Here is a 25,764-nt window from a genome sequence, read left to right as displayed (position 1 = left end):
TAATCACACATTTTTTTTTATCTGTGTTATTATTGCTTTAACTTTGACAGCTCTAGTTTTCAAATTTGATATCAGTAAATGTATGTCAAGGACATTCATGCTCGAAAAGGGAAAAAACATTTTTATTATCAACCGTCATCAATACGATTGCATTGAATAAATCTAACGTCAAGTTTGATTCATCCAATGCCATCGTATTGTGGAGAGAGAGATGACTGGTTTCTCTGTGCACTCCAACATCTTAGAACAAGTAACAACGAGGCCACTACCCGTTTTGTCTATTTGTTAAATGCCCTGAAGAAGACCTACGCTGGTAGAAAGCTGTTGGCTTTTTAATGATTTAGCCACTATAATGAAGGCTTTTTAATATGTCTTTCCTTGTTACTTGCTTTAAGATTTTGGAGTGCCTGGGTTACCTTCCTGACGTCCATCGTATTGTGCGTTGTAGTGAATACTGCAGCCTCTACGGGCTGGGAGCTCAGATTTACTGTCTCTAGTAAACTCATTAGAGCTTTTAATGATCAGTGCCTCTCATTTCTAGATGTCTGTGGGTAATGTAAGTGTTAAGTGTGGTAAAAAATGTTTTCGCCAATTCCTTGGTAAGACAATATTTCGCCCTGTAATGCAAAAAACAACCTGTGCAAGTTGATAGTGTGCCTCCCACGATGAAGGCTGTGTCCACATACCTATATCTCTATATTTGAGGATCTAATAATTTGCACGCTCTTAGAGCCTAATGGGAGACTTAATTAAAGCCTTATTTAAGGCAGGCACATCGTAAAAGGTTCCTAATTAAGCCTCTATATGTTAAGACCACAAGAATTGTAAGACACCGATACACATTATCTGCCTAATTAGAGTGATCAGGCTATTGTCAGTTAGAGGTGATTTCCAATTAAATACAAAGTCACAGAGCTAGATAGATAGATAGATCAGAGAACTCTGTGATACCATCACAGAGATTTTCAAGTGACTGTCACTATGACCCCAACATGCTGTCTGCACTTGTATGATGCTATCCAAGTATGTATTGCAAGTGGCAGAGGGACCCAGCTGGTGTCACTGGCCCAGACCTTGACCCAGCCACAGCACTGGGGTCGGTCCCAGACCAGTCACAGAGGATTGCTCTTTATGCCCATCTTGCTGATGCAGCTCAGACAGAGGGCGCAATAAAGTGTCAGTGGATGGCCTTAAGGAAACTGGAGTTAGACCAAAAAGAGGAATTGGCCTCTCACACCGATCATATTTCCACTCATAGCACACCCACACATGTCCACATACACTCACTGTGAAATATTTAAAATGACACTATGTAGACTCAGTGACCACATCACAGTAATGAAGTTATAGTATTATCTATGGGATAAATCACTTTTTAAATAGCATGTATGAATATTGAATACGTAATTCATTCACTTGTTCATTTGTTGTCTATTTGCATTACACGTTGGATGAAAAATGTCGTCAAAATTTATCATCAGCGGTTCCAGTTCTGCGATGCTTTGTTGGTGTTGCTGACTGATCTTTCGGCAAATAAAAGATTCAGTCAACACTAGTGAAGGAAGCAGCGGAGAAAGAGGATGTTGGGGAAAGAAAAACAAGTGTACTTTGAAGATAGGGTTACAACACTCTTGGGACAGCCTGCAGATTTCTCATTGTCATCAACATAGACATGCCCTTGATCAAAGGCGCACACTGCCCCCATTGTTTGCACCAGTTTGAGGGGGGAAAAATACTTCCTGCCGTGCTCCTCAATACTGGGAAATCTATTTGTTTCAATTCCCTTTGAAAGCAGCACAGCAGAATCAAGTTCTTGTCTAACAAATTAAAATATGTGCAAAGACCAAAGCGCTGTTTAGTACACATTGATTTTGGGCCTTGTACACAAACAAAAGCCATATTTTCTCACAAAGGTAGTTTTCTTGTTCCTTGTTTGACGGAATACTTTGAACCTATTAGCTGTGCTGTTTTTTGCCTGATATCAGACAGAGTTGTCAACTGAGTTACCATCTTAAGTCTGAAGCCTCCGATAACCGAGTTTTGTGGCTAGGGGGATTTAGATTTTCCTAACCAATCCCTATGAGGTCGGGTGATATTGAGAAGACATGCAGTCTTCGCACAGCTTGACAAAGCTTCACAACAGCTTGACAGCCAACCCGGTCTCACTCCCAACTCGTCAAATACCGCTGATTGGGCAGCACCCCTCGGCATCGGATACCGACGCACGGAGGCGCCGTAAAGCGACAGTATGTGACGAACCGGGCTTTCAACAAATCCAAAGTGAACCTGCCGGTGGCGTTAGTCGGCGGTTGGCGCAAGTGACGTAGTATTAATAGTGAGAGAGTCCACTAAGGGCGGGCAGGAGATGTAGTGGATGGGTCAAACACAAAAACAGGACTTTCCACCAGGAGACCAGTGTTCGTGTCCCCAGTGAAATTAAAAGCGTTGACTTATTTTGTCACGTCAATTGTTAATCGTTTGTACCGTCAGTCCCTGTGAGTCACGTGAGTGGCTAGTCACATGAGTCATTAGTCAGTGAAGTTAAGGTCAACCACAACCATTTCTTAAACCTAATTAAGTGGTTGAGTTGCCTAAAACTTACTAAAATGGAAGTTTATTTTGAAAGGACACTATGCATCTGATGAGTGTATATTGCCACGCCGTCCCTGACACGTCCAAAAGTAACGCAAGAGGGGTATTCTCTGCGTCGGTCTCTGATGCCGAGGGGCACTGACCAAACGGCAGTATTTGACATTGGGAGTAAGAATGTGTTGTGACGGCTTGTCCCCATGCGGCGTTCATTGGTCGATTGCTTTTTAATCAAGAAACCGCGGTTTCATGTCACGACGCCAGACGAATCAGTCAACTCAAACTCGGGGGAGTGAGCGGATTAAAAGGCAAGTGCTGGTTTATTCTACCATAGCAACTCCGAACATAAGCACAGGTTTGAATTTGCATTATAATGTGGAGAGTGCCCGTTTTCATTCGGCATTCCACTTTTACAGCCCTACGCAAAACAGCACCGGAATTAGCTCGTAAGCACTGCAGTGCTGTGCTGAACTCAGTGTCTCGCTAAATGACTCTTAATTCAGGGAGCCCTTTTCTCTCCACGAATACTGAGCAATTAGCATTTGATGCTAGAGGTGCTATAGATTGTACTTTGGCATAGCAGTGGGACTGTAGAGACTGTGGAGGAGAGGACGAGTGATGTTAATTTCAGCATGGGGGTGGCCAGTCGTGGGAGGACAAAGTAGAGATGGCAGCCTTTTTTTACATTTGCAGCTAGTGAGCAATATCAACCGTGTACCTGGCTCTACTGAGGGCATTACCGGAAGCGATTCTCCATCTCGTCTCATTTGCACTCTGTGCCAAAAGTTTTCTATGTGGGTAGCCTTCGGTATTGTTAATGATGTTGCCCTTCTGCTATATACCAACAAGTCTGCAGTGCTCCTTAGCGTGGCAGAGAGAGACAGATAGCGAGATAGAGACCAAGTAGGGCAGCTCGAGCAGCCAGGGTCCCCTGAACAAACACAAGTTCATCTTTTAGTCTGGTGGATGATATGGCCACGTGGCATGATAGTCTGCCATTCTTTCTCGAGGGCTCCAAGGTCCTTGGCATTTCTGACACACACAGCAGCAGTGACGAGCCTGCAAGTGGGCTGGTATTTGTGTTCATACCTCAGAATAAAGTATAGATCCATACATTCTCCAGTTAAAACCTGCAGCTTTTGACCCATTTTTATGTGTTTCTGAGAAGAAACTAAAAGCAGAAGTAAGGAAACGTAGAGAAAGATACAGTCAGTCTTAGTTATCCTGCACTTTCTGTCTTCCCCTTAAAACACATTGCTCTGCCATCAGTCATCTATTTGCTTCACTGTCACACAGGCATATGTTAGAGTTGTCCTGTCATGTTGCATCTCGTGAACTTTAAGATGCCCCTGACCTGCTTTATGTCGCTGGAGGGTGAGGGAGCTGCGGGGTGGGATGATGGGATGCAGACTGGTGTACAGTGTCCTAGCATGAGTCTCTAGGGTCAGGTATAAGAAAGTGCACATGTGAAATGCAGTCATGTTAATACTTACATGTTGCTAGTTATTTCTTTATTTCTACGCTGTCATACCAAGCTCCCCTAGCATGCTCTGGTTCAGTTTCCCAACTCTCACTCCAGCCGCGTGACTTAATCAGTCTGACAGACTCTGGGTGCCTGGGGAAAGTCTCTCTCTCTCCGCAGTCCCTTTCTCCTCAAGTTTACGCTCTCTGTGACAAACTCATTGTGGCACCTTTCGAAATGCAGTGCTCTCTGTCGGGCGGCCCTTCCGTGGTCTCTTCACACTCGCACATATGCATGCACACAACGACTAAGAAAGTGCACGTGCCCACACACACACACGAGGCATGCACAGACACGCACAGGTACATGCAGGGACAAACACGGGAATATGCGGAGACATAAATACACACAGAATGTGGCTAGAAAGCAGGACGTTCAGTGTCCCCCAGGCACACACATTAGGCCTCACACCCCTCTCCCCTAGATACGCGCCTCGTTTCACTATAAGTGCTTACTCAAACAGCTCCGGTGCATAAAGAGGAAGCAGTTCTGCTTATTGGTTTATTGTTATTGAGTGACATTCTCAATTAGTTTTCATCGGAGTCTCATGGCGTCTGACCTCTTGAGTTCTTTTTCAGAGCTCATTATAAAAGCAATGGGATTCTACGTCCGCGGTGCAGGCTAGCCTTGGCTTAGGTCCAATACAGTCTGGCTAACAAAGTGGGCTAGAGGAAACTTCAGCCCGTGGTTAAGGACCTCCCTGCAGGGCTCAGATGCTTCACTATTTAATTCAGCAACACAACAGCACCCCCGTGGCATCTTCAACCACTCCACTTAATCTGAGAACTAGGAAAGATTTTTTATTTTCTGGAAAAGCCAAATGGCAATCCCCCTTCCTCAGCCTGTCTTCTTCTGGGACCTGATTATACTTGGACAAAAAGGCATTTCTAAAAGGCCAAATATCATTACTAACAAAGCTGAGGAGGGCTTTTTAAAAATGAAAACGAATTTAAATGTAAGTAATGCATTTTAATGAATTTAAAATCATATATTTATATATTAAATGTGCTATTTATAACATTTGATAACATTCAGCCTCTAGATGTCGCATTCTCCCTCCCATTAAATTGCATTCCACTTCACAACAAGTCGTTGCCAGGCTCTTACGGTCAAACTCAGCCATTTATCAGTTTTGCCCACACTAACTGAAGACCCAGAGATACTACATGATACCAACGTCATTTTGCTATTGCAACAAGCCTTGTTAGAACATCAGATTTCTTCCACAGAGATTAAGAAAAAACATTCATTTTTTTTAATTAATTATTCAAAATCATAATATTGTTTTTCAGGAAAAGCTATAATTTTATTCGGCACCTTTCTAAAAACTCTGTGGATGTATTATTTAAAAAAAAAAAAATCTGTTGTCTACATAAAAATGTTATCAGTAAGATCTTTAATTTGATTAAAAAAACAAATGAGACTGAATTTAGGAAGCCTGTATCTAATGTCACAAGGGAATCTAACACGGGGGAATGAATGATATAAGTGGCAGATGGAAAAAAAAAAAAGTTGCACAGGATAAACTAAAACCTCTGTGATTGACCTTTACTCCCCATGGTGCCACGTTATTAAACTCACCTTGGAGGGCTTTAATTAACTTTACCTGTATTCTATCAAATGGATATGACTCACTCTGATCCCTGCCTTTCCTCAGAGGCAATGTGTTCACTTCGCCAAGCTGGGAGCTTTCATTCTTTCAAATTAGGTTTAACAACACTTACTGTGCACCTGGCAGTTCATGTTCTGACGGGGTTGTTGCATATTGTGGGGCTCTTTTGCATTTCACATTTTGGCTGGTTGTACTTCCTTCTGCATTTGGCTTATTCTTTTTTTCTCCCCTGAGACAAATTCACAAAGTTGGAGTGGTCTCTCTGACCTGCCTTTCTTTCAGAGGTCTCTAGATGGACAGCTTTCATACTGATAGCACCTGACAATCACTTCCCCTGACATACCATTTCACCCTACTCCCATCTCGTGTCGTCCTCTTCCACATGCCTAACCATTTTAACGACATAGGCCTGCAGGCTTTCTCTGGCCTGGCTGAATTGATGGAGCAAGGGTCCTACGGAGCAGAACAATCTGCAGATTTCTTTTTTTTTCTGGAAGGCAAAACAAGGAGAGAGGGAGGAGAAAGGCAATGGAGGGGGAAGACTTTTAGGACTCAGATAAAGGACATGTGTTAGGTCTGCTCAAGGATTCTCTCATTATTCTCCATTTTCAACCGAAGCAGTGATGAGAATGAAACATTTCCTATCTCTCAAAGCGGCAATTTGCCCATTTAATGCTTGTGTTATGCGGGCCTGACATCCTTTCATCCACCCTCTTTGCACTAATCTAATTATTTTTTTCCTTTTATTTCTTGGCTGATAATTCTCACTTTATTTCCATTAAGCTTTGTTTGTTCACAGCGATCTGTTGCTTTAATTTATTAGAGCCGTCAGCTTAAATGATGTGGCATGCCGACACGGCCCAGCAAATAGTGGCTCCCCCCCTTCCCCTTCTCCTTTTATGGAAAGCTGCCCTAGTTTTTGTTACAGGGAGGAAGAGGGAGACATTACAATTAAGGTGGCGACACCGACCCCCTGGTGGCCATGCTCAGGGACCAGATGTCCTGTCAGAGAGATGCCGGCCCTCACCTCCAGGGAGCTCTCGGTTGAAATCTGGTTCATGTCTCAGTGGGGGAACACCACTGCTCCTGTTCCAGCATTAATTCAAGGATAACAGATTCTGGGGGTATAGGAGCCTTTTTTTTCCCCATTGTTGCCAATTGTTTCTTATGAATTCACTCCCTGTTCTGCTCTCCCCTACATGCTAACGGTCAGGATCTTTGTTGTTCAAATCAACCAGATGCATGTCAGGCATTAGCAACCCAATAATACCAGAATCCTCAAAGCATGATAATCACTTGTATATTAACACAGAGGAGGGTTATATTGGCGAAAAAGGGAGCTTAATTAAATTAGAGACAGATTTCAATAGCATTAGTATGTCTGAGATTCATTCTGCATTACCTGTTGAGACCATCCATGCATGCAACACATTTTTTCGTTTGTCGCCTCATTAACCACGGAAAGAATTAACATGACTTTTCAGAAAGCAAATAGTCTGCCTGGCTTGCTAAATTGCCTTTTATTTGTTCTTCAGGTTCCGGATGTTTGACAGATGCCCACCTATCAATGCTGTACAAAGTAATTTCCCTCACAGGAGGCCTTAGAGGAAAATGTGATCATAAAGAGACCCCACAATCTTCACTATTTCATTTCCAAGCCCTGATACTGCCTTCCTCTCTCATTTTGTCCTGTTCTCCTTTCGTACAAGGCTGCTGCTGGTTTTTGAGATGAAAGACACTTGTTTGGCAGCCTTCAAAGCGTCACAGAACTCTGAAAGTCACTTGTATTGCGGAGCTGTTCATTCTCCATTTTTATATCCAATATGGAGGTGCTGATCAAAAGGATCAGAGCGGAGGGAGAAGCTAAAAGATGTTTGCTTTGGAGTAAACAACGACAATACCAATCCCCAGACCCCCACAAGGCTCTACTTTAAAGGATTGTGCTTCAGCTAATGCCAGATAGTGGACACATCACTATTTCTGGTTTTGAAAATGTCTTCGGTAATGATGAATCTAAAGGGTTTCAACCATAGAAATAGAATACGAGTTGAACGGACATTCAACTGTTTGCAGCGATCATTTGACTAGGGCAAAAGCAAATGATTGTTGTTAGTTGTCATGGTGACAACAGACGTCAGTGGGGCTGTATAGGGGGTCGGCTGCTTACATAGATAGTGAATGGGAAGCATGGAAAGGACGGATCCTGTGGACACGTACCATAACATGTCACACCAGCAATCTACGTTGATTTAAATGTGAATGCCCTTTCTACTCCTATTCTATTTCTATAGTTTCTAGACATATTACTTATAGCAGGCCTTTTTTTTACTTAGAAATTAGTGTGGACAGTTTTGGTATTTTTTTTACTAGACAAATTAGGTCCAATACATCATATACTGTGTCTAATTAATTCATTAAACTGATTCTACATGTCTCAAGGCAAAAAAACAGAGGAGAAATATCAAAGCATTAAGCAGCTACAGCCTGCAGATGAGGACCGACAGTAGACTCCAAGCCATTAAGTCTCCACTCAATGTGCAGCGCACCCATCTGGAGGAGACACTTTGGGCTGCAGGAGATCCAGCAGAAATTTATGAGATAGTTTCTCCACGTTTCAAATGAGGCTGTGTGGAAGTTTCTGCTGGGTCTGAGCAAAATTGCATTTTTTAAACGAAAGCCATGTTAATAATCCACGCTCATAACCCTCGGGGAAGTTAAGAGGCCGGGCTCTGGAGGTGACGAGGGTGGGGGGTGGGGGGGCTTGGTGAAAACCCCTGAACATCCCACTGTGTGCTGCCACGGTCATCTTTAGACGCCCTTCTGCATTTTTAATGTCCTGCTGTGCCCGTGTCACACAGCATTGGGACAGAGGCATTGACTTTTCTCAACCCGATCACAGAGAAACATAAGCTAAAAGTCACACAGGGGTATTTTTAAAAAATAATAATATCTCGTTACTCGAATACTCTGTCGAATACAAACAACACGGTGTCCTTTGAAAAGCCATTGAGAAGTACCAAAGCTGTTTAGAGTTAGATAGGCAAACAATGTGAAGTAATAAAATTAGCATACAACGGAAGCGAGGAATAATCACATTTGTGCTTGTTTGCACATACGCACAAATACTCCACTCAGACAACAAATACACTGGCATTAAGGATTAGGGCTGCAAGACGCAGATATGTTTTAATTTGAATGCTCTTCCTTTTGAGATTTCTTTTTTTTTCTTTCTTTGTTGTGCTTTTTCTCCTCTCACTTTCTTTCCCAAGCGCTAGATATATTTGTTTACCTTGCAAGGCATTGTGTTGTCATTACCATCATCCGTCTACTGTAAGATAACATTGCCTTTCGGCGGGGAGGAAATCCTGTAGTCATCCTGGAAAAATGAGAACAAGACTTTTGCCTAAATGCTACTTTACTTTCCCCCCAACAACTCCATGAAATCCTACAGATTTACTTCCTATTTTTAGCTTACTCTATTTTCTGTGCATCAGCAGTGACCATCACACTCTACATTCCCATTAGAAAAATAATGCTATATATAAAGACAGGCATGGTCAGACATAGATTTCATATATCACAAACCCAACCACTGCAGTGCTTTCAGGGAGACTACAAATCTCGGCAATAACACTGCTACCATTTGCCCCAAAATGCCTCATGGGTATCAGTGATGAAAAGGGGCCTAAATTGCAGTGAACCTGAGCACTGAGCCTCTCTAAACTAGATACACCTGTGATGATGACCAGGGTGCCAGCAATCGACAGTCCATTTTACCGTAACTACCCACCGGTCCTACTTCCTGCTTTTAAAAGAAGATGAGTTGACCACAGTGGACCTGCCTGTCCGCCATACCCATCTCGCCTCGTGTTAGTTCTTTACAGGGCGCTGTCCACTCATCCGTCATTACACGGGCCTTTCTCTAGTAACATTATCGCTTTAGATAAGGCTTCAATAAACTGCGCATGGCTTTTAGGGCTCTCTCTCTTGCCACTCTAATCCAATCTCTGATGTCGGAGTCTGTTCATCATCGTGCACCGCAGGCATTTTCCGTGTCCCTGTGCTCTTGGTTGCACAGGAAGTAATGGATGGCCTCGCCCTCGGTTCACCCCCAAGGCCTTCTGGTTCCTCAACTGTTTGTCTTCAGGTTGTCTCAAATGGGTCGGCACTGTGGTATTTTGATTTGATTAAATCAGGTTTAAAAGGTTAGAGACGGAAGGAGGCGAGAGGGTTGCTCTGCCCAGTACTGCGAGCCAGTCCTGTGCCATTTAGCATTGGGCAGTGTCCAAAGGAAAGTGGAAAACTGAAATGACTTCTGCGCCCCTTTGTGATTTGCAATAATGTCCCCCAGGGATTGAGCAATGACCACTGTGAATTCCCCCAGGACGCCGGCCAGATTGAAACCCCTGCCAACAGATTTGAAAGGATAGCAAATCATTTAAACTCCCCAATGTGCATTAGCATTTTTGTCAGTGGCTGGGCCAGCCTCCACAATATTAAATTGCACTTGATAAAATAAAATAAAAATCAGAGAGTGCGACAAGAGCTCTTCAACCTCCAAATCAGCAAAGTGAATATTGGAGTGGCTTCTAAAAAAATAATTACAGTATACTTTAATTGACTTTGTTTACTCTATCAGGTTTCTGACATCCATTTGAGGAGCTCGGCTGATAAAGAAAGGACTTAAGATAGAAGGTATGGTGTGGCAGAGGCCCAGAGTGGTGAAATATATCTAGGGATTGCCTTTAGCTGATCCTGCTTGTGACACCACATTATTATTGCGTATAAAAATAGGCTGCGTATTAAAGTGGGCAGAGTGAATCCCAGCAGCACCATATTAAAGAAACATCAGATGCACCGGCTTACAATCAATACAGCTATTTTCTTATATAAGGATATATTAATGCTTAAGGATCAATACAAACCTTAATTTAGAGCATGTTACAGAACCTACCATTACCAATGCTGTTCAGCCCTCTCTGCTCATACACATCCGTTATTGTGCTCTGGCAGATTGCTCTTTGGTAATGCAAGGGTATGGAATGTATGTGCGTGTGTTTGTGTGTGTCTTTCAATGCATGTCTTTCTGTGTGATGGCTGTGCCAGATGAAGCTTTGCACTCGTAAACAACTATAATGACACAGAGCCAGAGGCCCCACGCTGAATTTGTCTGGAGACCAATAGAGGGGCTTTCGATCAACATGCAAACCAAGCGCCCCGTGTCACAGATTTCCTAAGACTGGTGTCAAATGCGGCTGCATTCCCTCAACAAATGCACAGATAGGAACGGAGTTGGCCCAGTGCCAACATCAGTGGTGCTGAAAGAGTGTTTTGTGGGGGAGGGGTGGTATGCGGGTCAGTTTCTGGCTCCTATGCGAACACTGCCATCCTCACTAGTGAATGGCCCTTTCTTCCCAATTGCTTAATTGTCTTAGTGGGACAGGCAGGTGGCTCAAAGCCTCATTTGGCATCTGGTGTAAAAAAAAAAAGAAGAAAACATGCACATCTACATAGTGTATGGGAGAGTTGGGGGAGGGTGGCAGCATTAGACATTTCTCATTCTCAAAGCTACACACCCCCCCTTGGCAGTTTTCAAAAGTTTTGGCTTAGATCAAGAGCAAGTTTGTGCTGCTATTGTGTCTGATGTGCTGTCCTGAATAAAACATCGCTTGGTTTCAGTGCCAGATCAAATAGCCTTTCAAAAAGCCATGCCTCTCACCATTGGTGTCTGCTACCATAGAGGGAACTGTTTTCTTATCGGTTTATTAAATAGAAGCTATCGAGCCCTTCCATTTAGCACCGCTGAGCGCAATTTAGATGCATCTACTGAAATGGAAGCACACAAGCAGGGAGGTAATGCCAGAGGCACATCAGTACGTTCGACTGTCCCACACCGTTTTACAACTGTTCCCAAGAGTGGACTTTATTATATTGGAGTCCAGACACATACAACAGCCTCAAGGTCTGCTAACAAATGGAAGTACTGTACATCCTATCTAATGCCATTGTCCTTTTCAAAACAAGCACGGCGGTTGTAATGGCGGGCAGAGACGCATCTGCACTCATCCACAGGTGAGAAGCTTCTCCCTCCCCAGATTCCGCTTGTACGAGTTAAAAGGCTGATTTGCATTTATATTGCCATTCAAGGCTTGCAGCTGTAATTGTCGTGGCACAAATGCACGGACGCCGCATATGATCACATGCATACACACATGCGGAAAATGCATGTGAAGTGTGCAGAATGATTTCCATGAGTCCATTGTTATGAATCTTTGGCATGAGAACCTCAAGACAGTGAGAAGCAGAGGAAGAGATGGAGGGAAAACGGGGGAGACGAAAGAGGGGTGAGTTCATCCAGGTGTAATATTGAGCTGTCCCAGAAACTTCCCGCCAAACACTAGGAAGTCGTTATCAGATCAGCAACCCAATTCCTCAAGTGCCTCCTGCGCTGAAGCACCACATGCATCTTCCGGGCTCTTTCCTAACAGCCTCTCACAATCATGCCGATGCATTGGCTGGCTGGTTTACTCACAAATGTTTCGAGCAATAGCGGGACACATAACACGACACAGGTTGCAGAACGGCGCTGCGGTCGATGCTTGCATGTGATTTACTGCACAGATAGCGAAAGCTAAAGAAATGAATGGGACAGGAAGTTTCAGGCCGGGACAAGTCAAATTATACATGAACGTTTTTCACATACAAATGAGTCTACTCATTTGCACCGGCATGGCAAGCAGGTTTCTGTAGGTCACAAAAGCTCTCTGCGTAGGTTACATTACTGAACATGCATCAGCCTTTTATAGGAGATGTAACAACACACGTAAGTGGCCGTATTTCAAAATGAGGTGCATTTACTCTGCATCAGCTAAAGCGATAACACTAATCACGCGCAGGTAATAAACCTTAACCGTCACACTGAAAGCTGCACTGACCCTGGTGTCAAGTTTAAGTATGAAGCATATTTTCAATAAATTCTGCGTGACTAACGCTGAATGATTCAATTAAATATTGTAATTATTAACAAAACTGTATTTTGCGTCCACTTAATCTTCATATTTAAGCTGCAATCTGAAACTTTCAAACTACGGCAGAGACGATGGAGCATGTAATTGCACCTTATTGTTGTTGCTGTGCAGTGAAAATGCCTTTTGGCCAACACGTTTTATGAATGGTAATGCATGTACATCATCCTAACCTACCCAGTTGGCATTATACAAACATTACGACTCTTAGCTTTATTTTAGATTTTAGCCTAGGCTAATCATAGTTTTACAATTGACTTTATCAACGTAAATATAATGTTGAAAATGAATAGGAAATACTCAGAATCACTTTTATTGGGCAAGTATCTGTGCATACTAGGGCTGTTAACGCGATAACATGTTAATGCAAATTTGTTTTAACAGCAATAATTTCTTTAACGTATTAACGCAACTTGCAGTTTTTAGGTTGTAGCGGGCTCAGTTTTAAAGGTAAAGTGAAGATAATGGCATCATATGAAACTAGAAAACCTAAAAAAAGCTTCAAAGGGGTCTCTTGACCTCTGACCTGGGTCACCACGAGTCTCCCCTTTACAGACATGCCCACTTTATGAAAAATCTCATGCAGTTTGGGGCAACTCATAGTCAAGTCATCACACTGACACACTGACAGCTGTTGTTTAAAATATACATTTTCATAAAGCAAGCATATTTGTCCACTTCCATGTTGACAAAAGTATTAAATACTTGACAAATCTCCCTTAAGGTACATTTTAAATGGATAAAAAATGTGCAATTAATTTGCAATTAATCATGATTAACTATGGACAATCATGTGATTAATCGTGATTAAACATTTTAATCGATTGACAGCCGTAGTGCATACACAAGGAATTTGATTCCGTTTTTATGCATTTCTCTGGATGTACTTCCACAGAAATAGAAATAACAGCTAGGAACAAGGACAACAAAGCTGGACAAATAACGAAAGGATAACATGCAAAAATGGCAATGGATCTTTTTTTTTTTTTACCATTTTGTATTTTCAACATTTTGTTTGTTTGCAAAATGTGTGAACGAAAGGTGAAAAAAAAAACATTTTCATCCACATAACCTTGTGTTCTTGTTTTTGCTCACCTGTTTCCATGACAGATGTTGACTCAAGCACAATGGTGTCACCTATACACGGTAAACAAGGTGCACTTTATTTCTAAAAACGCATCTAACAATAGCAGAGCTCTGTGTTCATGGATCTTTTTCCGTGTTTCGAATGTGGGGGTGCGAGTGTCTTTTTCTCAACTCGATGCTTCTGTACAGTATAACTCCCGGAACAGGTAAAAAAAAAAAAAATGAAATCCACCCATCCCTGTGGTGAGAACTATCATTCAGGTAAAAAACATGGGGGAAATGATATCTGAAGGCTGAATGTGAAACAAAAACATTTAAGTTGAACATTTTCTCAGCATGAATGTCTTGGAACAAAAGTCTTATTAATGCCTCAGATTTGCCAAGCAGGGTTCTGACAAGAAAGGAACAAACTTTGTATTGTTCCACTGTTTGAACCCACCTTGTAGAGCACTTGTGTTCTACAGATCCCAGTAGCGAGTTAAAAATTTCTATCTATCAAATCCTCGGCTAGATAGAGACAGGATTAGCGCAGGAGAGATACAGCCGAGCTAAAAACACCAACATCTTTCTTTTAGCCCCGCTGTGCCGATGCTTTGTCCTCTCCAAGGAAAAATAACACAGTATGATCCAGCACTACTCTACTCACAGCACCCCCACAGCCGAACACACACACACACACACACACACACACACAGCAATGCCGACTTTAGTTGCTTTGCTTGTTGTTTCGTGTGCATTAAACTGCAATTTAGAAGCCATTAATCCATCCCATAATCTGTCACCAAATAAAATCCTGACTAGGGTTAGAGAGGGCTTCCGCTCAATTCCCTAAATTAAACCGCTTTCTTACACGCTTCTTTAAAACTGTCAAGCTCCAACTATCTCTCCTCCTGTCATCGTCCAAGGATAAAGTCTCAGGTGGATGGAGATGCAACAATGAAGAAGGAAGACATGCAGCTGCTAACCCTGACTTCGCAGGTGACCCAGTGATCACAACAGCATCTGGTTGAATTACTTAACACTGCCGTCCAACAGACATGTAATCCGGGATAATGCCCTTTTGCTGAGTGCTCCAATCTGGATAAATTCATCCCGGAGGAATGAGATCCAGCAGCAGAGTTTCAGAGAGAGAGGAGATGAGGGGCTTGGGGGTTGATTGGTTGGTACTAAAGAAAACTGTTGGGACTGGGGAGAGAGTCTTCTAGATGGATAATGAAGCCCAACAGTAAACAGCTTGATTTTGTTGACTGGCTGACTGACGGCATGAGAGGAAGCAGATCATTGCCTGGTTTTCCAAGAACACTCCAAACTAATCATATTCCTTCCCTGGCTGACCTGAATCCTGACAGACTCCAAATGAGGCTTTCATCCAAAACTGCAGTCACCGGATGTAAACTTACATTCTGCATTTTTATCTTGTGAAACATTTGGAAGGCCGTGTTCTTACATGAACACATGCCCATCTCTATGTTTATTGATTTATTGATATATTAATTTATCTCGTGTTTCATCAACCAAATAAAAGTCGTCGCCAAAAAACTGATTTTTCTTGGAAAATAGCATCTCGCCTTAATGCCACAACCACTGCCAAACATTGGGACTTACAAGTCCCAGATGTCCAGCGGCAGCCTCTTAGATTATTTATTCATATGTTTACTTATTACCATAAATATCCAACAGGGCACTCGGCTCAGAGGGATTACAGGGGGCTTAATCTATCGTGGCACAGAAATGAGCAGGGGTCACAGCGGCTGAGGTGACTTAAGCTGGCTAGCCTTGATGGGACATGTAGCACAAACAAGAAAACAAACTACATGCCACTGGGCCTCATCATGGACCGATGGCGTCATCTGACACTCACTGGGTTTGTATGGCATAATCCAGACTGGGTTAGAATTACTCAAGCCAACTGTCATGTATGGTGAGGGTAAGTCATAGCAACAGGACAAGGACACTTTCTTACCAGGCGTATTAATTGTCCCCGGGACTCCCATCAGAATACAGACAAATTGAATCTGCATTCTGGAGTTGTTAGTTATTTGTGTTGAAATTATGACTGCTGGAATGGCAAGGCTTATGACAACATGCAAGAAAAATGTATATTGGTTTTAGCATTCGGATAGAATGGATAAATGACAAATCAATTAATTACCTCTGAGTCATTATGGTCATAATCCGCGCATAAGACAGCAGTGCGTCTTGCTTACAAATAACTATTCATAATAATGAGGCTGAAAATTGGTATTTATGTTTGTTGTGCGACGTAATGGGCTGTATTTCTTTCTCTTTTTTCTTTCCCTTTGGGGAAGAGAGAATGATTTCTCAGTCTATAAAAAATCCACATGACATTGGAAAGACATTTAATTATACTTTGGTTGAGAAATATGTATCAAAGCCTGCCGCCCATGAAAAGCGGATTTGGAGTCGTCAGTCAGCAGTTAATAGACAGCAGTAAATGAAGGGGGTGCTAAGACTTGCTCTCCAGGACTAAGAAACAGCTTAGTCTGGCTGGGTGGTGAAATCAGGGGGTTGTGACACGATATATGAGGGGGCGGGAGACAATGAAGGCGATTGGGAGGAGGGGAGGGGCAGGAGATTTTTTACGAAGATTGAGATTTCACTCCTGTGTGCAGCAGCACTGCCCCTAGTGGGCAAACCTTGAGTCAAGGATAGCCCATCAAGATTTAACTTCCCTGAGAAAGTGGACCGAAAACCCAGTGGGCCAAGACAGTTTGCATATGAATTTTCACAAGGTGTCATTCAGAGATAGAAAAACAGAGAAAAGAGAGACACGGAGGCAGAGGGAGAGAGGGACTGAGCCCATACACTTAACATTGACAATGTGTGATTTTTCTCTAGCATATTTTCTTCAGAGCCCGGCACATCCAGCACAAGACTATACTTAAACTGCCCCTCCTCCACCGGGACATCATGCTCTCACATATTTCACCCTCTCCCTGACAGAGGCTTCTCAATCACAATGCATCTCACAGCAAAAGAATAGAAATTAAGAAAACAGCAGGAGAGAGGGACGGTAAGTCAGAGAGAGAGAGAGAGAGGGAGGGGGGGGGGAAATGTGCGGCTGCGAGGTGAGGAGTGAAAACAAGAGCCGAGTGAAGAATGTGTGCGGCGATGGACACCGTATAGATTGGATGGGAGGAGGAGGGAATGGGGAGGAGGTGGTGGTGCGAGGAGATGGACGAGGTCCTGGACAAGTTTGGCCTGAGGTGAATGTGTTCCTGGAGACTGTCTCCCAGATCCTCCTGACTGGTGCTGTGTCATCTGTCACTGGCAGGAGAGGTGACAGCGAAAGAAAAGGTGCCCTAGATGCAGTAACAGCACAGTCAGGAGCATCTCGAAGCAGCAGCTTTCCTTCTCCTCAGTCTCCCTCCCTGGATCATTTATTTCTCAAAGTTGAGAGAGAAAAAAAAGTGCCTCTGCATATGGACCGACTCTTCCCTCTTGCTCATTTCCACGCTCTCTTTCTTTCTGTGTCGCTCTCTCGCAGGATAGCTGCGTCTAACTATATGACTGCTATGGCCACAGCTCCCCTCTGTCCCCCTGTTCATAAAAACAAGATTGTTTTCCGCAGCTTTCTGCTGACATCGGCTCGGCACATAAACAGAGCCGTAATTTGTACAACAACAGTAAGCTACAGGGAAGCACTTTTTTCTCCCTCCCCAGAGGCATGCATAGAGAAGGTATGGTTGTTATCCCCTGTTTACCTGGCAGGGGAAGAAGTGTTTTATATTATGGTAATAACCAGCGGTGCTGAAATGCACAGCAATTCCCATCTCATTCCAGTTGTAGCAATCGCCTCATTCCAGCTGCTACTATCTCAGATACGGTGTTAGTTGTTCCTAGAACTGGGGCTAAGCCTGTGATGGTATGTGAATGAAAATGTGAAGGTGACAGAATAAAAAGTCCAAAACAAAGTGTGCTGCATGCCAATAAATCAACTCCCTCTCTGCAGTTTTAATGTATAATAAAACTGGGACGTTATTCATGCAATAAACTTGCAAGAGAAGGAAAAACAGGACAGTAGAGATACAGCAGAAGTCAGTTATGGATGCACAACTTAGCAGATGTATTACAGAGTGGAGGAGAGGAGACTAATGACTGATCATGTATTTGTGCATCGCAGTAAGCACAGATGGTACAGAGAGATTTGACGATGAAATCAGGGGGAGAGAATACAGCAAAGCAGCAACGGCGGGGACAGTTACTGCGTCTACAGTAGCGTGTCTGATGGACTATAACTGCCCCGTAACGAAGGCCATGACCTGCTGCAGAGCGAAAGCCTCCATCGCCTTGACTCTGTCCAATCTGTGGGTGGACAGCTTGTGTAACTGTCCCAGGTCAAACAGTCATAAAGAAAAACAGACAGTACAGATGACTCTCTCTCTGGAGGGGATCTACGCCTGTTAAAGAGCAGGGAATTAGAAGCTTCATCACTCCAGTCAGTTTCAAATCGTTCTGTCCTGATATTATTATTTTATCCCTGTTTTGAACATGAAAAATGAGCCAGCAGAAAAAGTATAATAAAAGCAAATTGTTGTTTTTGATGACTTTTTTTTCTGTGTGATAGGCCATAAATCAACATGTGGAACAGCTGAATTCAGTGCTAAAAATGTGTTTACCGAGTTTCTTTATGTTGTTGTGCTACCGACTTTATGCTGTCAATTTCAACACAACATGTCAACAAAGTGAGATCTCACATCGGACATTTTGCCTTCTCCGTGCAAAAGGTCACTTCTCTTTCTGGAAGACTTAACACGCACCCATTTCAACAGACTATTCATTCACACAGTGTCCTCCTTGGAATGCTGTCCAACGCGACGGGGTCATACTTTGAAAAGAGGTGGCGGCTGCGTCACTGACCCTGACCCCGCGGAGCGTAAAACAGGCAGCTCGTTGTGGGCCGGGCGTGACACTAGGAGCTGATAAACACCCACTGTCTGATTCAGCCCTGCGTGCGTCCGTATATCACAGAGACACCACAGAGGTAGAGGTCTGCTGTACTTTACTCAACCTCTATTGTTTTCCAAAGACAACCACCTGGTGGCAAGCCGGGGAAACAACTAATCCATCCTCATTCTGTCCACAAACAGACTGTCTAGGAATAAAAATAACAGCCGATATTGTCCAAAGGGCTGGAGTTGCCAAGCTGTACTCATGAGTCTGCCTTCTAAAGCACTTCGCCGTTAACTTTTTTCTCTCTTTTCTTTTGGGCAGACCCCCCGTAGTTGGACTCAACAGGGAAGGGCTGTCAGTTCAAAACAATGTGACTCAGGGGTTGAACGCTTGACTGAACTGGCCTGGGGTTCAAGAGAGGGCTTTGTTTGTGTGTGTCAATGTGTGTGACGGGAATATAAAGCCTGCATAGGAAGTATTTAACTTGTCTGGTCGCAAGGCTACGATGAACTACCGATGGAGAAAAGTGCAGGGTACAACAATTCGCAGCTCTAATTTCTCTTTTGGCATCAGACGTAACAGTGCACACGGGAGTGCTCTATTAAAAGCACTTAAACACACAGATGGTCATACATCACAGCGAGATGAATTCAGAGAGACACCGTTCACCAGCCAGCAAGTCACACAGCAGTCACAAGCACGCGAGATGGGATGAATTAGCAACTTAAATGTGGAAAACTTACCATGTCCGGAGCTCCACAGGATCAGAAGGACCCAAGGGATCATGACTGTGGAGTGGAGAGGGCAAAACCTACGAAAAACAGTGGGCGAGTGTGAAATTGGAGTTGGCAGGAACAAACACATGCACGAGATGAGACAGTGCTCCTCTGTGCTGCTGGGAGGGGGGACGGATGCTACAGTCCCTCAGTGGTGTCTCCTTTTACCAGTGGAAGCTGGTAGTCTGTCTTCAGTCCTTCTCTTCTTCTTCTTCTTCTGCTGATTCTTCCTCTTCTCTGCGCGCCTCTCTTTCCCGTCTGTGTCACTCTTCAGAGTTGTCGGTGGTCAGCTCTGCCTCGCACGTGAGCTTGTAGACTTTCTGTGTCTTCGCTGACGACTCTGAGCATAAACACGCTCACTCTTTCTCTCTCGCTCGCACCGTTTCTCGCTGCCCATCCATTCTCAGTCTCTTCAGCCCTCACTTGGCCCCCCCCTCCTTCTCTCTCATGCTCTCTCTCTCTCTCTCTCCCTTGCTCCACCACTCACATAGCAGACACAGTTAGGGGATAGAGAGAGACTCCTCCCTCCCTCCTCCCTCCATCCTCTCTCTCTCTCTCTCTATCTCTCTCTCTCTCTCTCTGCCTCTCAGCCTGGCTGTCTGGGTGGCTGTGGCTGAGTGTGAGGCTGGGAGACTCGGGTCCTCACTCTGGGAACGAGAGCTGCCATGGGAGAAACAGAGAGAGTGCAGTTCCAATTAGAATGAGAATAGGAGCGACTTGGCCTCTATAGCTACAAATAACACAGACATCCACAAAACAAAAAGTGTAGTCTCACCCCTCCTCCCAGTCAAGACCCCCTGCCTTTTTTGGATTCTGTGGACGGCATCGAATTTTTGGAAGCCGTGAGCCGCCTTCCCTGAGAATGGATAAAGACCACATTAGCATTCAGGACTATAGCTGTAGTATTCATTAGTATCCAATTCTTTTTATCAGGGGTGAATTAGATTCACAGTCACTCACTCAAGGAGCCATGATGCAAGACGTCATAAAGTGCTCAAGTGCATTGCATGCTTACTAACAAGTTCTCCTGGTTATGCATGTTAAATATTTAAAAAGGGGCATATGTTCCAGGCCAGTCCAAGTATAAAAGAGTGCCCTACATGTCTTGTACTATAAAAACTCCATGCACCATGCTCTACTGTATATCATGGAAACTAAAGGGTTTAAAAGGGTAGACATTTCCTATTTAATTTAATACTTTATGCACACCAATTTATACTTTGCACCTCAAATTAACATGTGTTGAATTTGCTCCCTCAAATAATTATGAATAAATACTTTCTTTTTTTCCGACAGATGAATAGAATGACATTTTTGAAACATTAGTAAATTAAGTCTCGGGTTGCCATGGCTACAGGTGGAACCCCCTAATTTTTTGTGTTCTTGCCTAACTATGTGTGACATCTACACTCACCGGCCACTTTATTAGGCACACCTGTTCAATTGCTTGTTAACACATATAGCTAATCAGCCAATCACATGGCAGCAACTCAATGCATTTAGGCATCTAGACGTGGTGAAGACGACTTGCTGAAGTTCAAACCGAGCATCAGAATGGGGAAGAAAGGGGATTTAAGTGACTTTGAACGTGGCATGGTTGTTGGTGCCGGACGGGCTGGTCTGAGTATTTAAAAAACTGCTGATCTACTGGGATTTTCACGCACAACCATCTCTAGGGTTTACAGAGAATGGTCCGAAAAAGAGAAAATATCCATTGAGCGGCAGTCGTGTGGACGGAAATGCCTTGTTGATGTCAGAGGTCCGAGGAGAAAAGGCAGAGTGGTTGGAGATGATAGAAAGGCAACAGTAACTCAAATAACCACTTGTTACAACCAAGGTATGCAGAATACCATCTCTGAACGCGCAACACGTCGAACCTTGAAGCAGATGGGCTACAGCAGCAGAAGACCACCTGGTACTAGCAAGGTGTACCTAATAAAGTGGCCGGTGAGTGTATATTTGAGTGGTAATCTAGTTTACAACAACTTTGCAGTTTCATAAGGAACTTTTGAGAATCTTTACTTTTTTGTTATTATTTTTATACTATTATCATTGTTGTGATTATTATTATTATTAGGGCCCGAGCACCGACAACGTTGGGCCGCAAGGACCCTATTGAAACTGAAGGAATTATTATTATTATTAGTTATTCATTACATTTTCCTCTTTTCACCTTTTGGTAGTTTCCATATCTTCCTTTAAAGCATTTTCGTAAATAATTTCCAGTGTCCTACGTGATGTTTTATCCATGCTAGCTGCATGGCTCTAAGCATTGCAATGATGGACAATCGGCCGATCCATCATTTTGGTCCAGACTAAAATATCTCAATAATGGATTGCGATGAAATTTTCTCCAGACATTCATATTACCCAGAGGATGAATTCTACTGACTTTGGTGAATCCCTAACTTTTTCTCTAGTGCCACTATGAGGTCTACATTTGTGGTTTTACTTTTACATGGATTACCATGAAATTTGGCTCAGACATTTCTTAAAGCTGGGATATAGAAACCAGCAAGAGTAAGCTAGATTTTTAAAAGTATCCAACAGACAAACACCAGCCCCTCTCTTCAGGCCTCCAAAGCCACCCCCCAAAAACACATGAAAGCGCATTGCCCGACTACAGCTGGAGGGCAACTACATGAGAGAGCGTCGGGAAGAGGAGCTCAGTGCATCATTGTCATTACTACCATATCCAGCTACCTCATGTCTCATTCACAAGTAAGGAAAACACCTAACAATATCATAATGAGCGTAAACAAACATGGCTGTGGAAGACTCTGGTGATGCGCAATGAGTGCACTGGCAGAGTGCAGACAGGTAGGCAGGTAGGTAGGTAGGTAGACGGCAAGTAGGTAGGCCATCCAATTGGGCTTATTACAGACCTACGACAGCCACAGATACTTGATGTTTTTATCTTTCTTTCTGTCAGAGCATTTGATTTATTGATTGCTGTCGTGATGTCAAGAGATTTTCAACAAATATAACAAAAAATGCTTCTTAAATAAATGACTTACACCAGCTTTAACTTTTGATTTAGCACCATCATCAGGTCAAAAGTTCATTTTTTCAGTACTTTGGTTTATGACCAAATACCTGCAAAACTGATGACATTTCCATCAGCCTCAGCTGTACGTTTTGCTTAGTGCAAATTATTAAATGTTTAACTAACTACACTAAATAGGCGACAATAATGAACATCATACATGTTAAGCATCAGAATTTTAGCATTACCATTGTGAGCATGTTATCATGCTGACGTTAGCATTTAGCTCAAAGCACCATTTGTTGTACCGACAGCCTCACAGACCTGCTGGCGTGGCACTAGACTCTAGTTTGGTTGTTATTAGGGCTGTATATTGGCAAGAATCCGGCGATACGATACGTATCATGATACAGGGGTTACGATTCAGTATATTGCGATATATTGCGAAACTGAAAGAAAGGTGCTATATTGTGATTTTTTTTATCTAATTTTAGATTTGCATAAAATCTTAGTAAAAAGTTAAAAAAAGTTATTTTCTTTATGCAAACAGAAAAGGGGGATCTGCATTTGCATTCATGACAGTCCCTGTACTACTTTGAGAGGGCACATACAGTGGAGGAAATAAGTATTTGATCCCTTGCCGATTTTGTAAGTTTGCCCACTTACAAAGAAAAGAACGGTCTATAATTTTAATGGTAGGTTTATTTTAACAGTGAGAGACAGAATATAAAAAAAAAATCCAGAAAATCACATCATATAAAAGTTAGAAATTGATTTGTATTTTATTGTGGGAAATAAGTATTTGATCCCCTAGCAACCAGCAAGAATTCTGTCCCCCACAGACCGGTTAGATTAGTCCTCTCGCTTTAAGAAAGTACTCTGAATCTCAACTCGTGACCTGTATAAAAGACAACTGTCTCAACTCATTACCTGTATAAAAGACACCTGTCCACAATCAGATTCCAACCTCTCCACCATGGGCAAGACCAAAGGGCTGTCTAAGGACGTCAAGGACAAGATTGTAGACCTGCACAAGACTGGAATGGGCTACAAGACCATCAGCAGCTTGGTGAGAAGGAGACAACTGTTGGTGCCATTATTCGGAAATGAAAGAAACACAAAATGACCATCAATCGCCCTCGGTCTGGGGCTCCACGCAAGATTTCGTCTTGTGGGGTAACGATGATCATGAGAAAGGTGAGGGATCAGCCCAGAACTACAGGGGAGGAACTTCTTAATGATCTCAAGACAGCTGGGACCACAATCGACAAGAAAACCATTGGTAACACACTACGCCGTAATGGATTAAAATCCTGCAGCGCCCGCAAGGTCCCCCTGCTCAAGAAGGCACATGTACAGTCCCGTCTGTTTGCCAATGAACACCTGAATGATTCAGAGAAGGCTTGGGAGAAGGTGATGTGGTCATATGAGACCAAAATCAAGCTCTTTGGCATCAACTCGACTCGCCGTGTTTGGAGGAAGAGAAATGCTGACTATAACCTCAAGAACACCATCCCCACTGTCAAGCATGGAGGTGGAAACATAATGTTTTGGGGGTGTTTCTATGCTAAAGGGACAGGACGACTTCACCGCATCGAAGGGAGGATGGACGGGGCCATGTACCGTGAAATGTTGGGCGACAACCTCCTTCCCTCAACCAGGACACTGAAAATGGGTCGTGGATTGGTCTTCCAGCACGACAATGACCCAAAATATACGGCCGAGGCAACAAAGGAGTGGCTCAAGAAGAAGCACATTAAGGTCATGGAGTGGTCTAGCCAGTCTTCGGACCTTAATTCCATAGAAAATCTGTGGAGGGAGCTGAAGCTTCGAGTTGCCAAGCGACAGCCTCGAAACTTTAAGGATTTGGAGATGATCTGCAAAGAGGAGTGGACCAAAATCCCCCCTGAGATGTGCACAAACCTGGTGACCAACTACAAGAAACGTCTGACCTCTGTGCTTGCCAACAACGTTTCTCCACCAAGTACTGAGTCATGTTTTGCTGGGGGATCAAATACTTACTTCCCACAATCAAATGCAAATCAATTTATAACTTTTATATGATGTGATTTTCTGGATTTTTTTTTTTATATTCTATCTCACACTGTTAAAATACACCTACCATTAAAATTATAGACCGTTCTTTTCTTTGTCAGTGGGCAAACTTACAAAATCGGCAAGGGATCAAATACTTATTTCCTCCACTGCATGTTGTGCCCTGAATAGGGGAATATTTGTATTGAGACTCTTGACACGATGCCTACTCTCTTGCAGTCTCATGAGAATCTTTAATTTCCACAAACAATATCAACAGGGACATAAATTCTTTTAACAGATTAAATATTACTGTAAACAGGCCTATAAATCAACAAACACCAATCATCTCAGCAAAAGGAATTAAACAAAAATATCCTAAATGACACAAATTACTCTAAGTTCCCTCTGTCCTAAACAATCACTTTATAATTAACACAAATGCATCATCTTTACCCCCAAACACACACATACACTTCACCGGCCCATACTGTCTTCACACACACACACACGCGCGCACACGACGAGTCGCGCTGCACTGCCATCCTGTGGCGCTATCAAAGCGGCAGGATCAAACACAGCTAACTAGCCTGAACCAGTGCTCGAACAATGTCAACAAAACACACAGAACACTCTAAACTAGGTCATCATATCAATAAAACAGAACTCAACAACTTAGTAAACACATCTGACAGCTTTGAAAATGAAATACTTATTTCTGTACCTGAATAGGGGAATATTTGTATTGAGACTCGTGACACGATGCTTACTCTCGTGCAGTCTCATGAGAATGAGGCACCGTAGTCGCGAGCTTCCCCTTCAGGCCTCGGCAGGTATCACTAATCAATCTCAGAACAGACTTAATAGGTAGATCACAGATGGACAGGAAGATAGGACATATTCTGACATTTAGAGAGGTTTTAACCAAAATAATGTTTTTAAAGTGTTTTTAATCTTTTTAAAAAGACTGTTTCGAACACTCAAACCTTTTAAATGTTTTTAACCCTTCATGGATTTCAGTTGTTTTTATGACCCATTTCACAATTAATTAATCTTTTATGTCACTATAACTGTTTTTATTACTCAAAGTTATTTATAGCTGATCAGCTTTCCTCATATAATATTCTACCTATCACACATACACTGAGAGGGGACATATCTTTGCAAAGGAAATAAAGTATTGTCTGAGTATAGTGTTTTTTTGAGAATAGATACAGTAT

General features: G+C 43.0%; 1 protein-coding gene across 1 annotated transcript in view; it reads right to left on the bottom strand.

Annotated features, from left to right (window-relative positions):
• kirrel3b (kirre like nephrin family adhesion molecule 3b) overlaps nucleotides 1–25,764 on the bottom strand; it is a 193,156-nt gene that overhangs the window by 150,910 nt on the left and 16,482 nt on the right. The window contains exons 3-4 of the mRNA XM_074641549.1: nucleotides 20,300–20,380; nucleotides 19,492–20,184 (exon numbers count right to left, since the gene is read on the bottom strand). Coding sequence (XP_074497650.1) covers nucleotides 19,492–19,612 — 121 coding nt within the window. The 5' untranslated portion in view covers nucleotides 19,613–20,184; nucleotides 20,300–20,380. The remainder of the gene's footprint in view (nucleotides 1–19,491; nucleotides 20,185–20,299; nucleotides 20,381–25,764) is intronic.

This window comes from Sebastes fasciatus, chromosome 7, assembly GCF_043250625.1.
Source record: "Sebastes fasciatus isolate fSebFas1 chromosome 7, fSebFas1.pri, whole genome shotgun sequence".
NCBI lineage: Eukaryota > Metazoa > Chordata > Actinopteri > Perciformes > Sebastidae > Sebastes > Sebastes fasciatus.
Note: the sequence above shows the minus strand (reverse complement) of the source record. Positions and strands in the feature narration are given on the sequence as shown.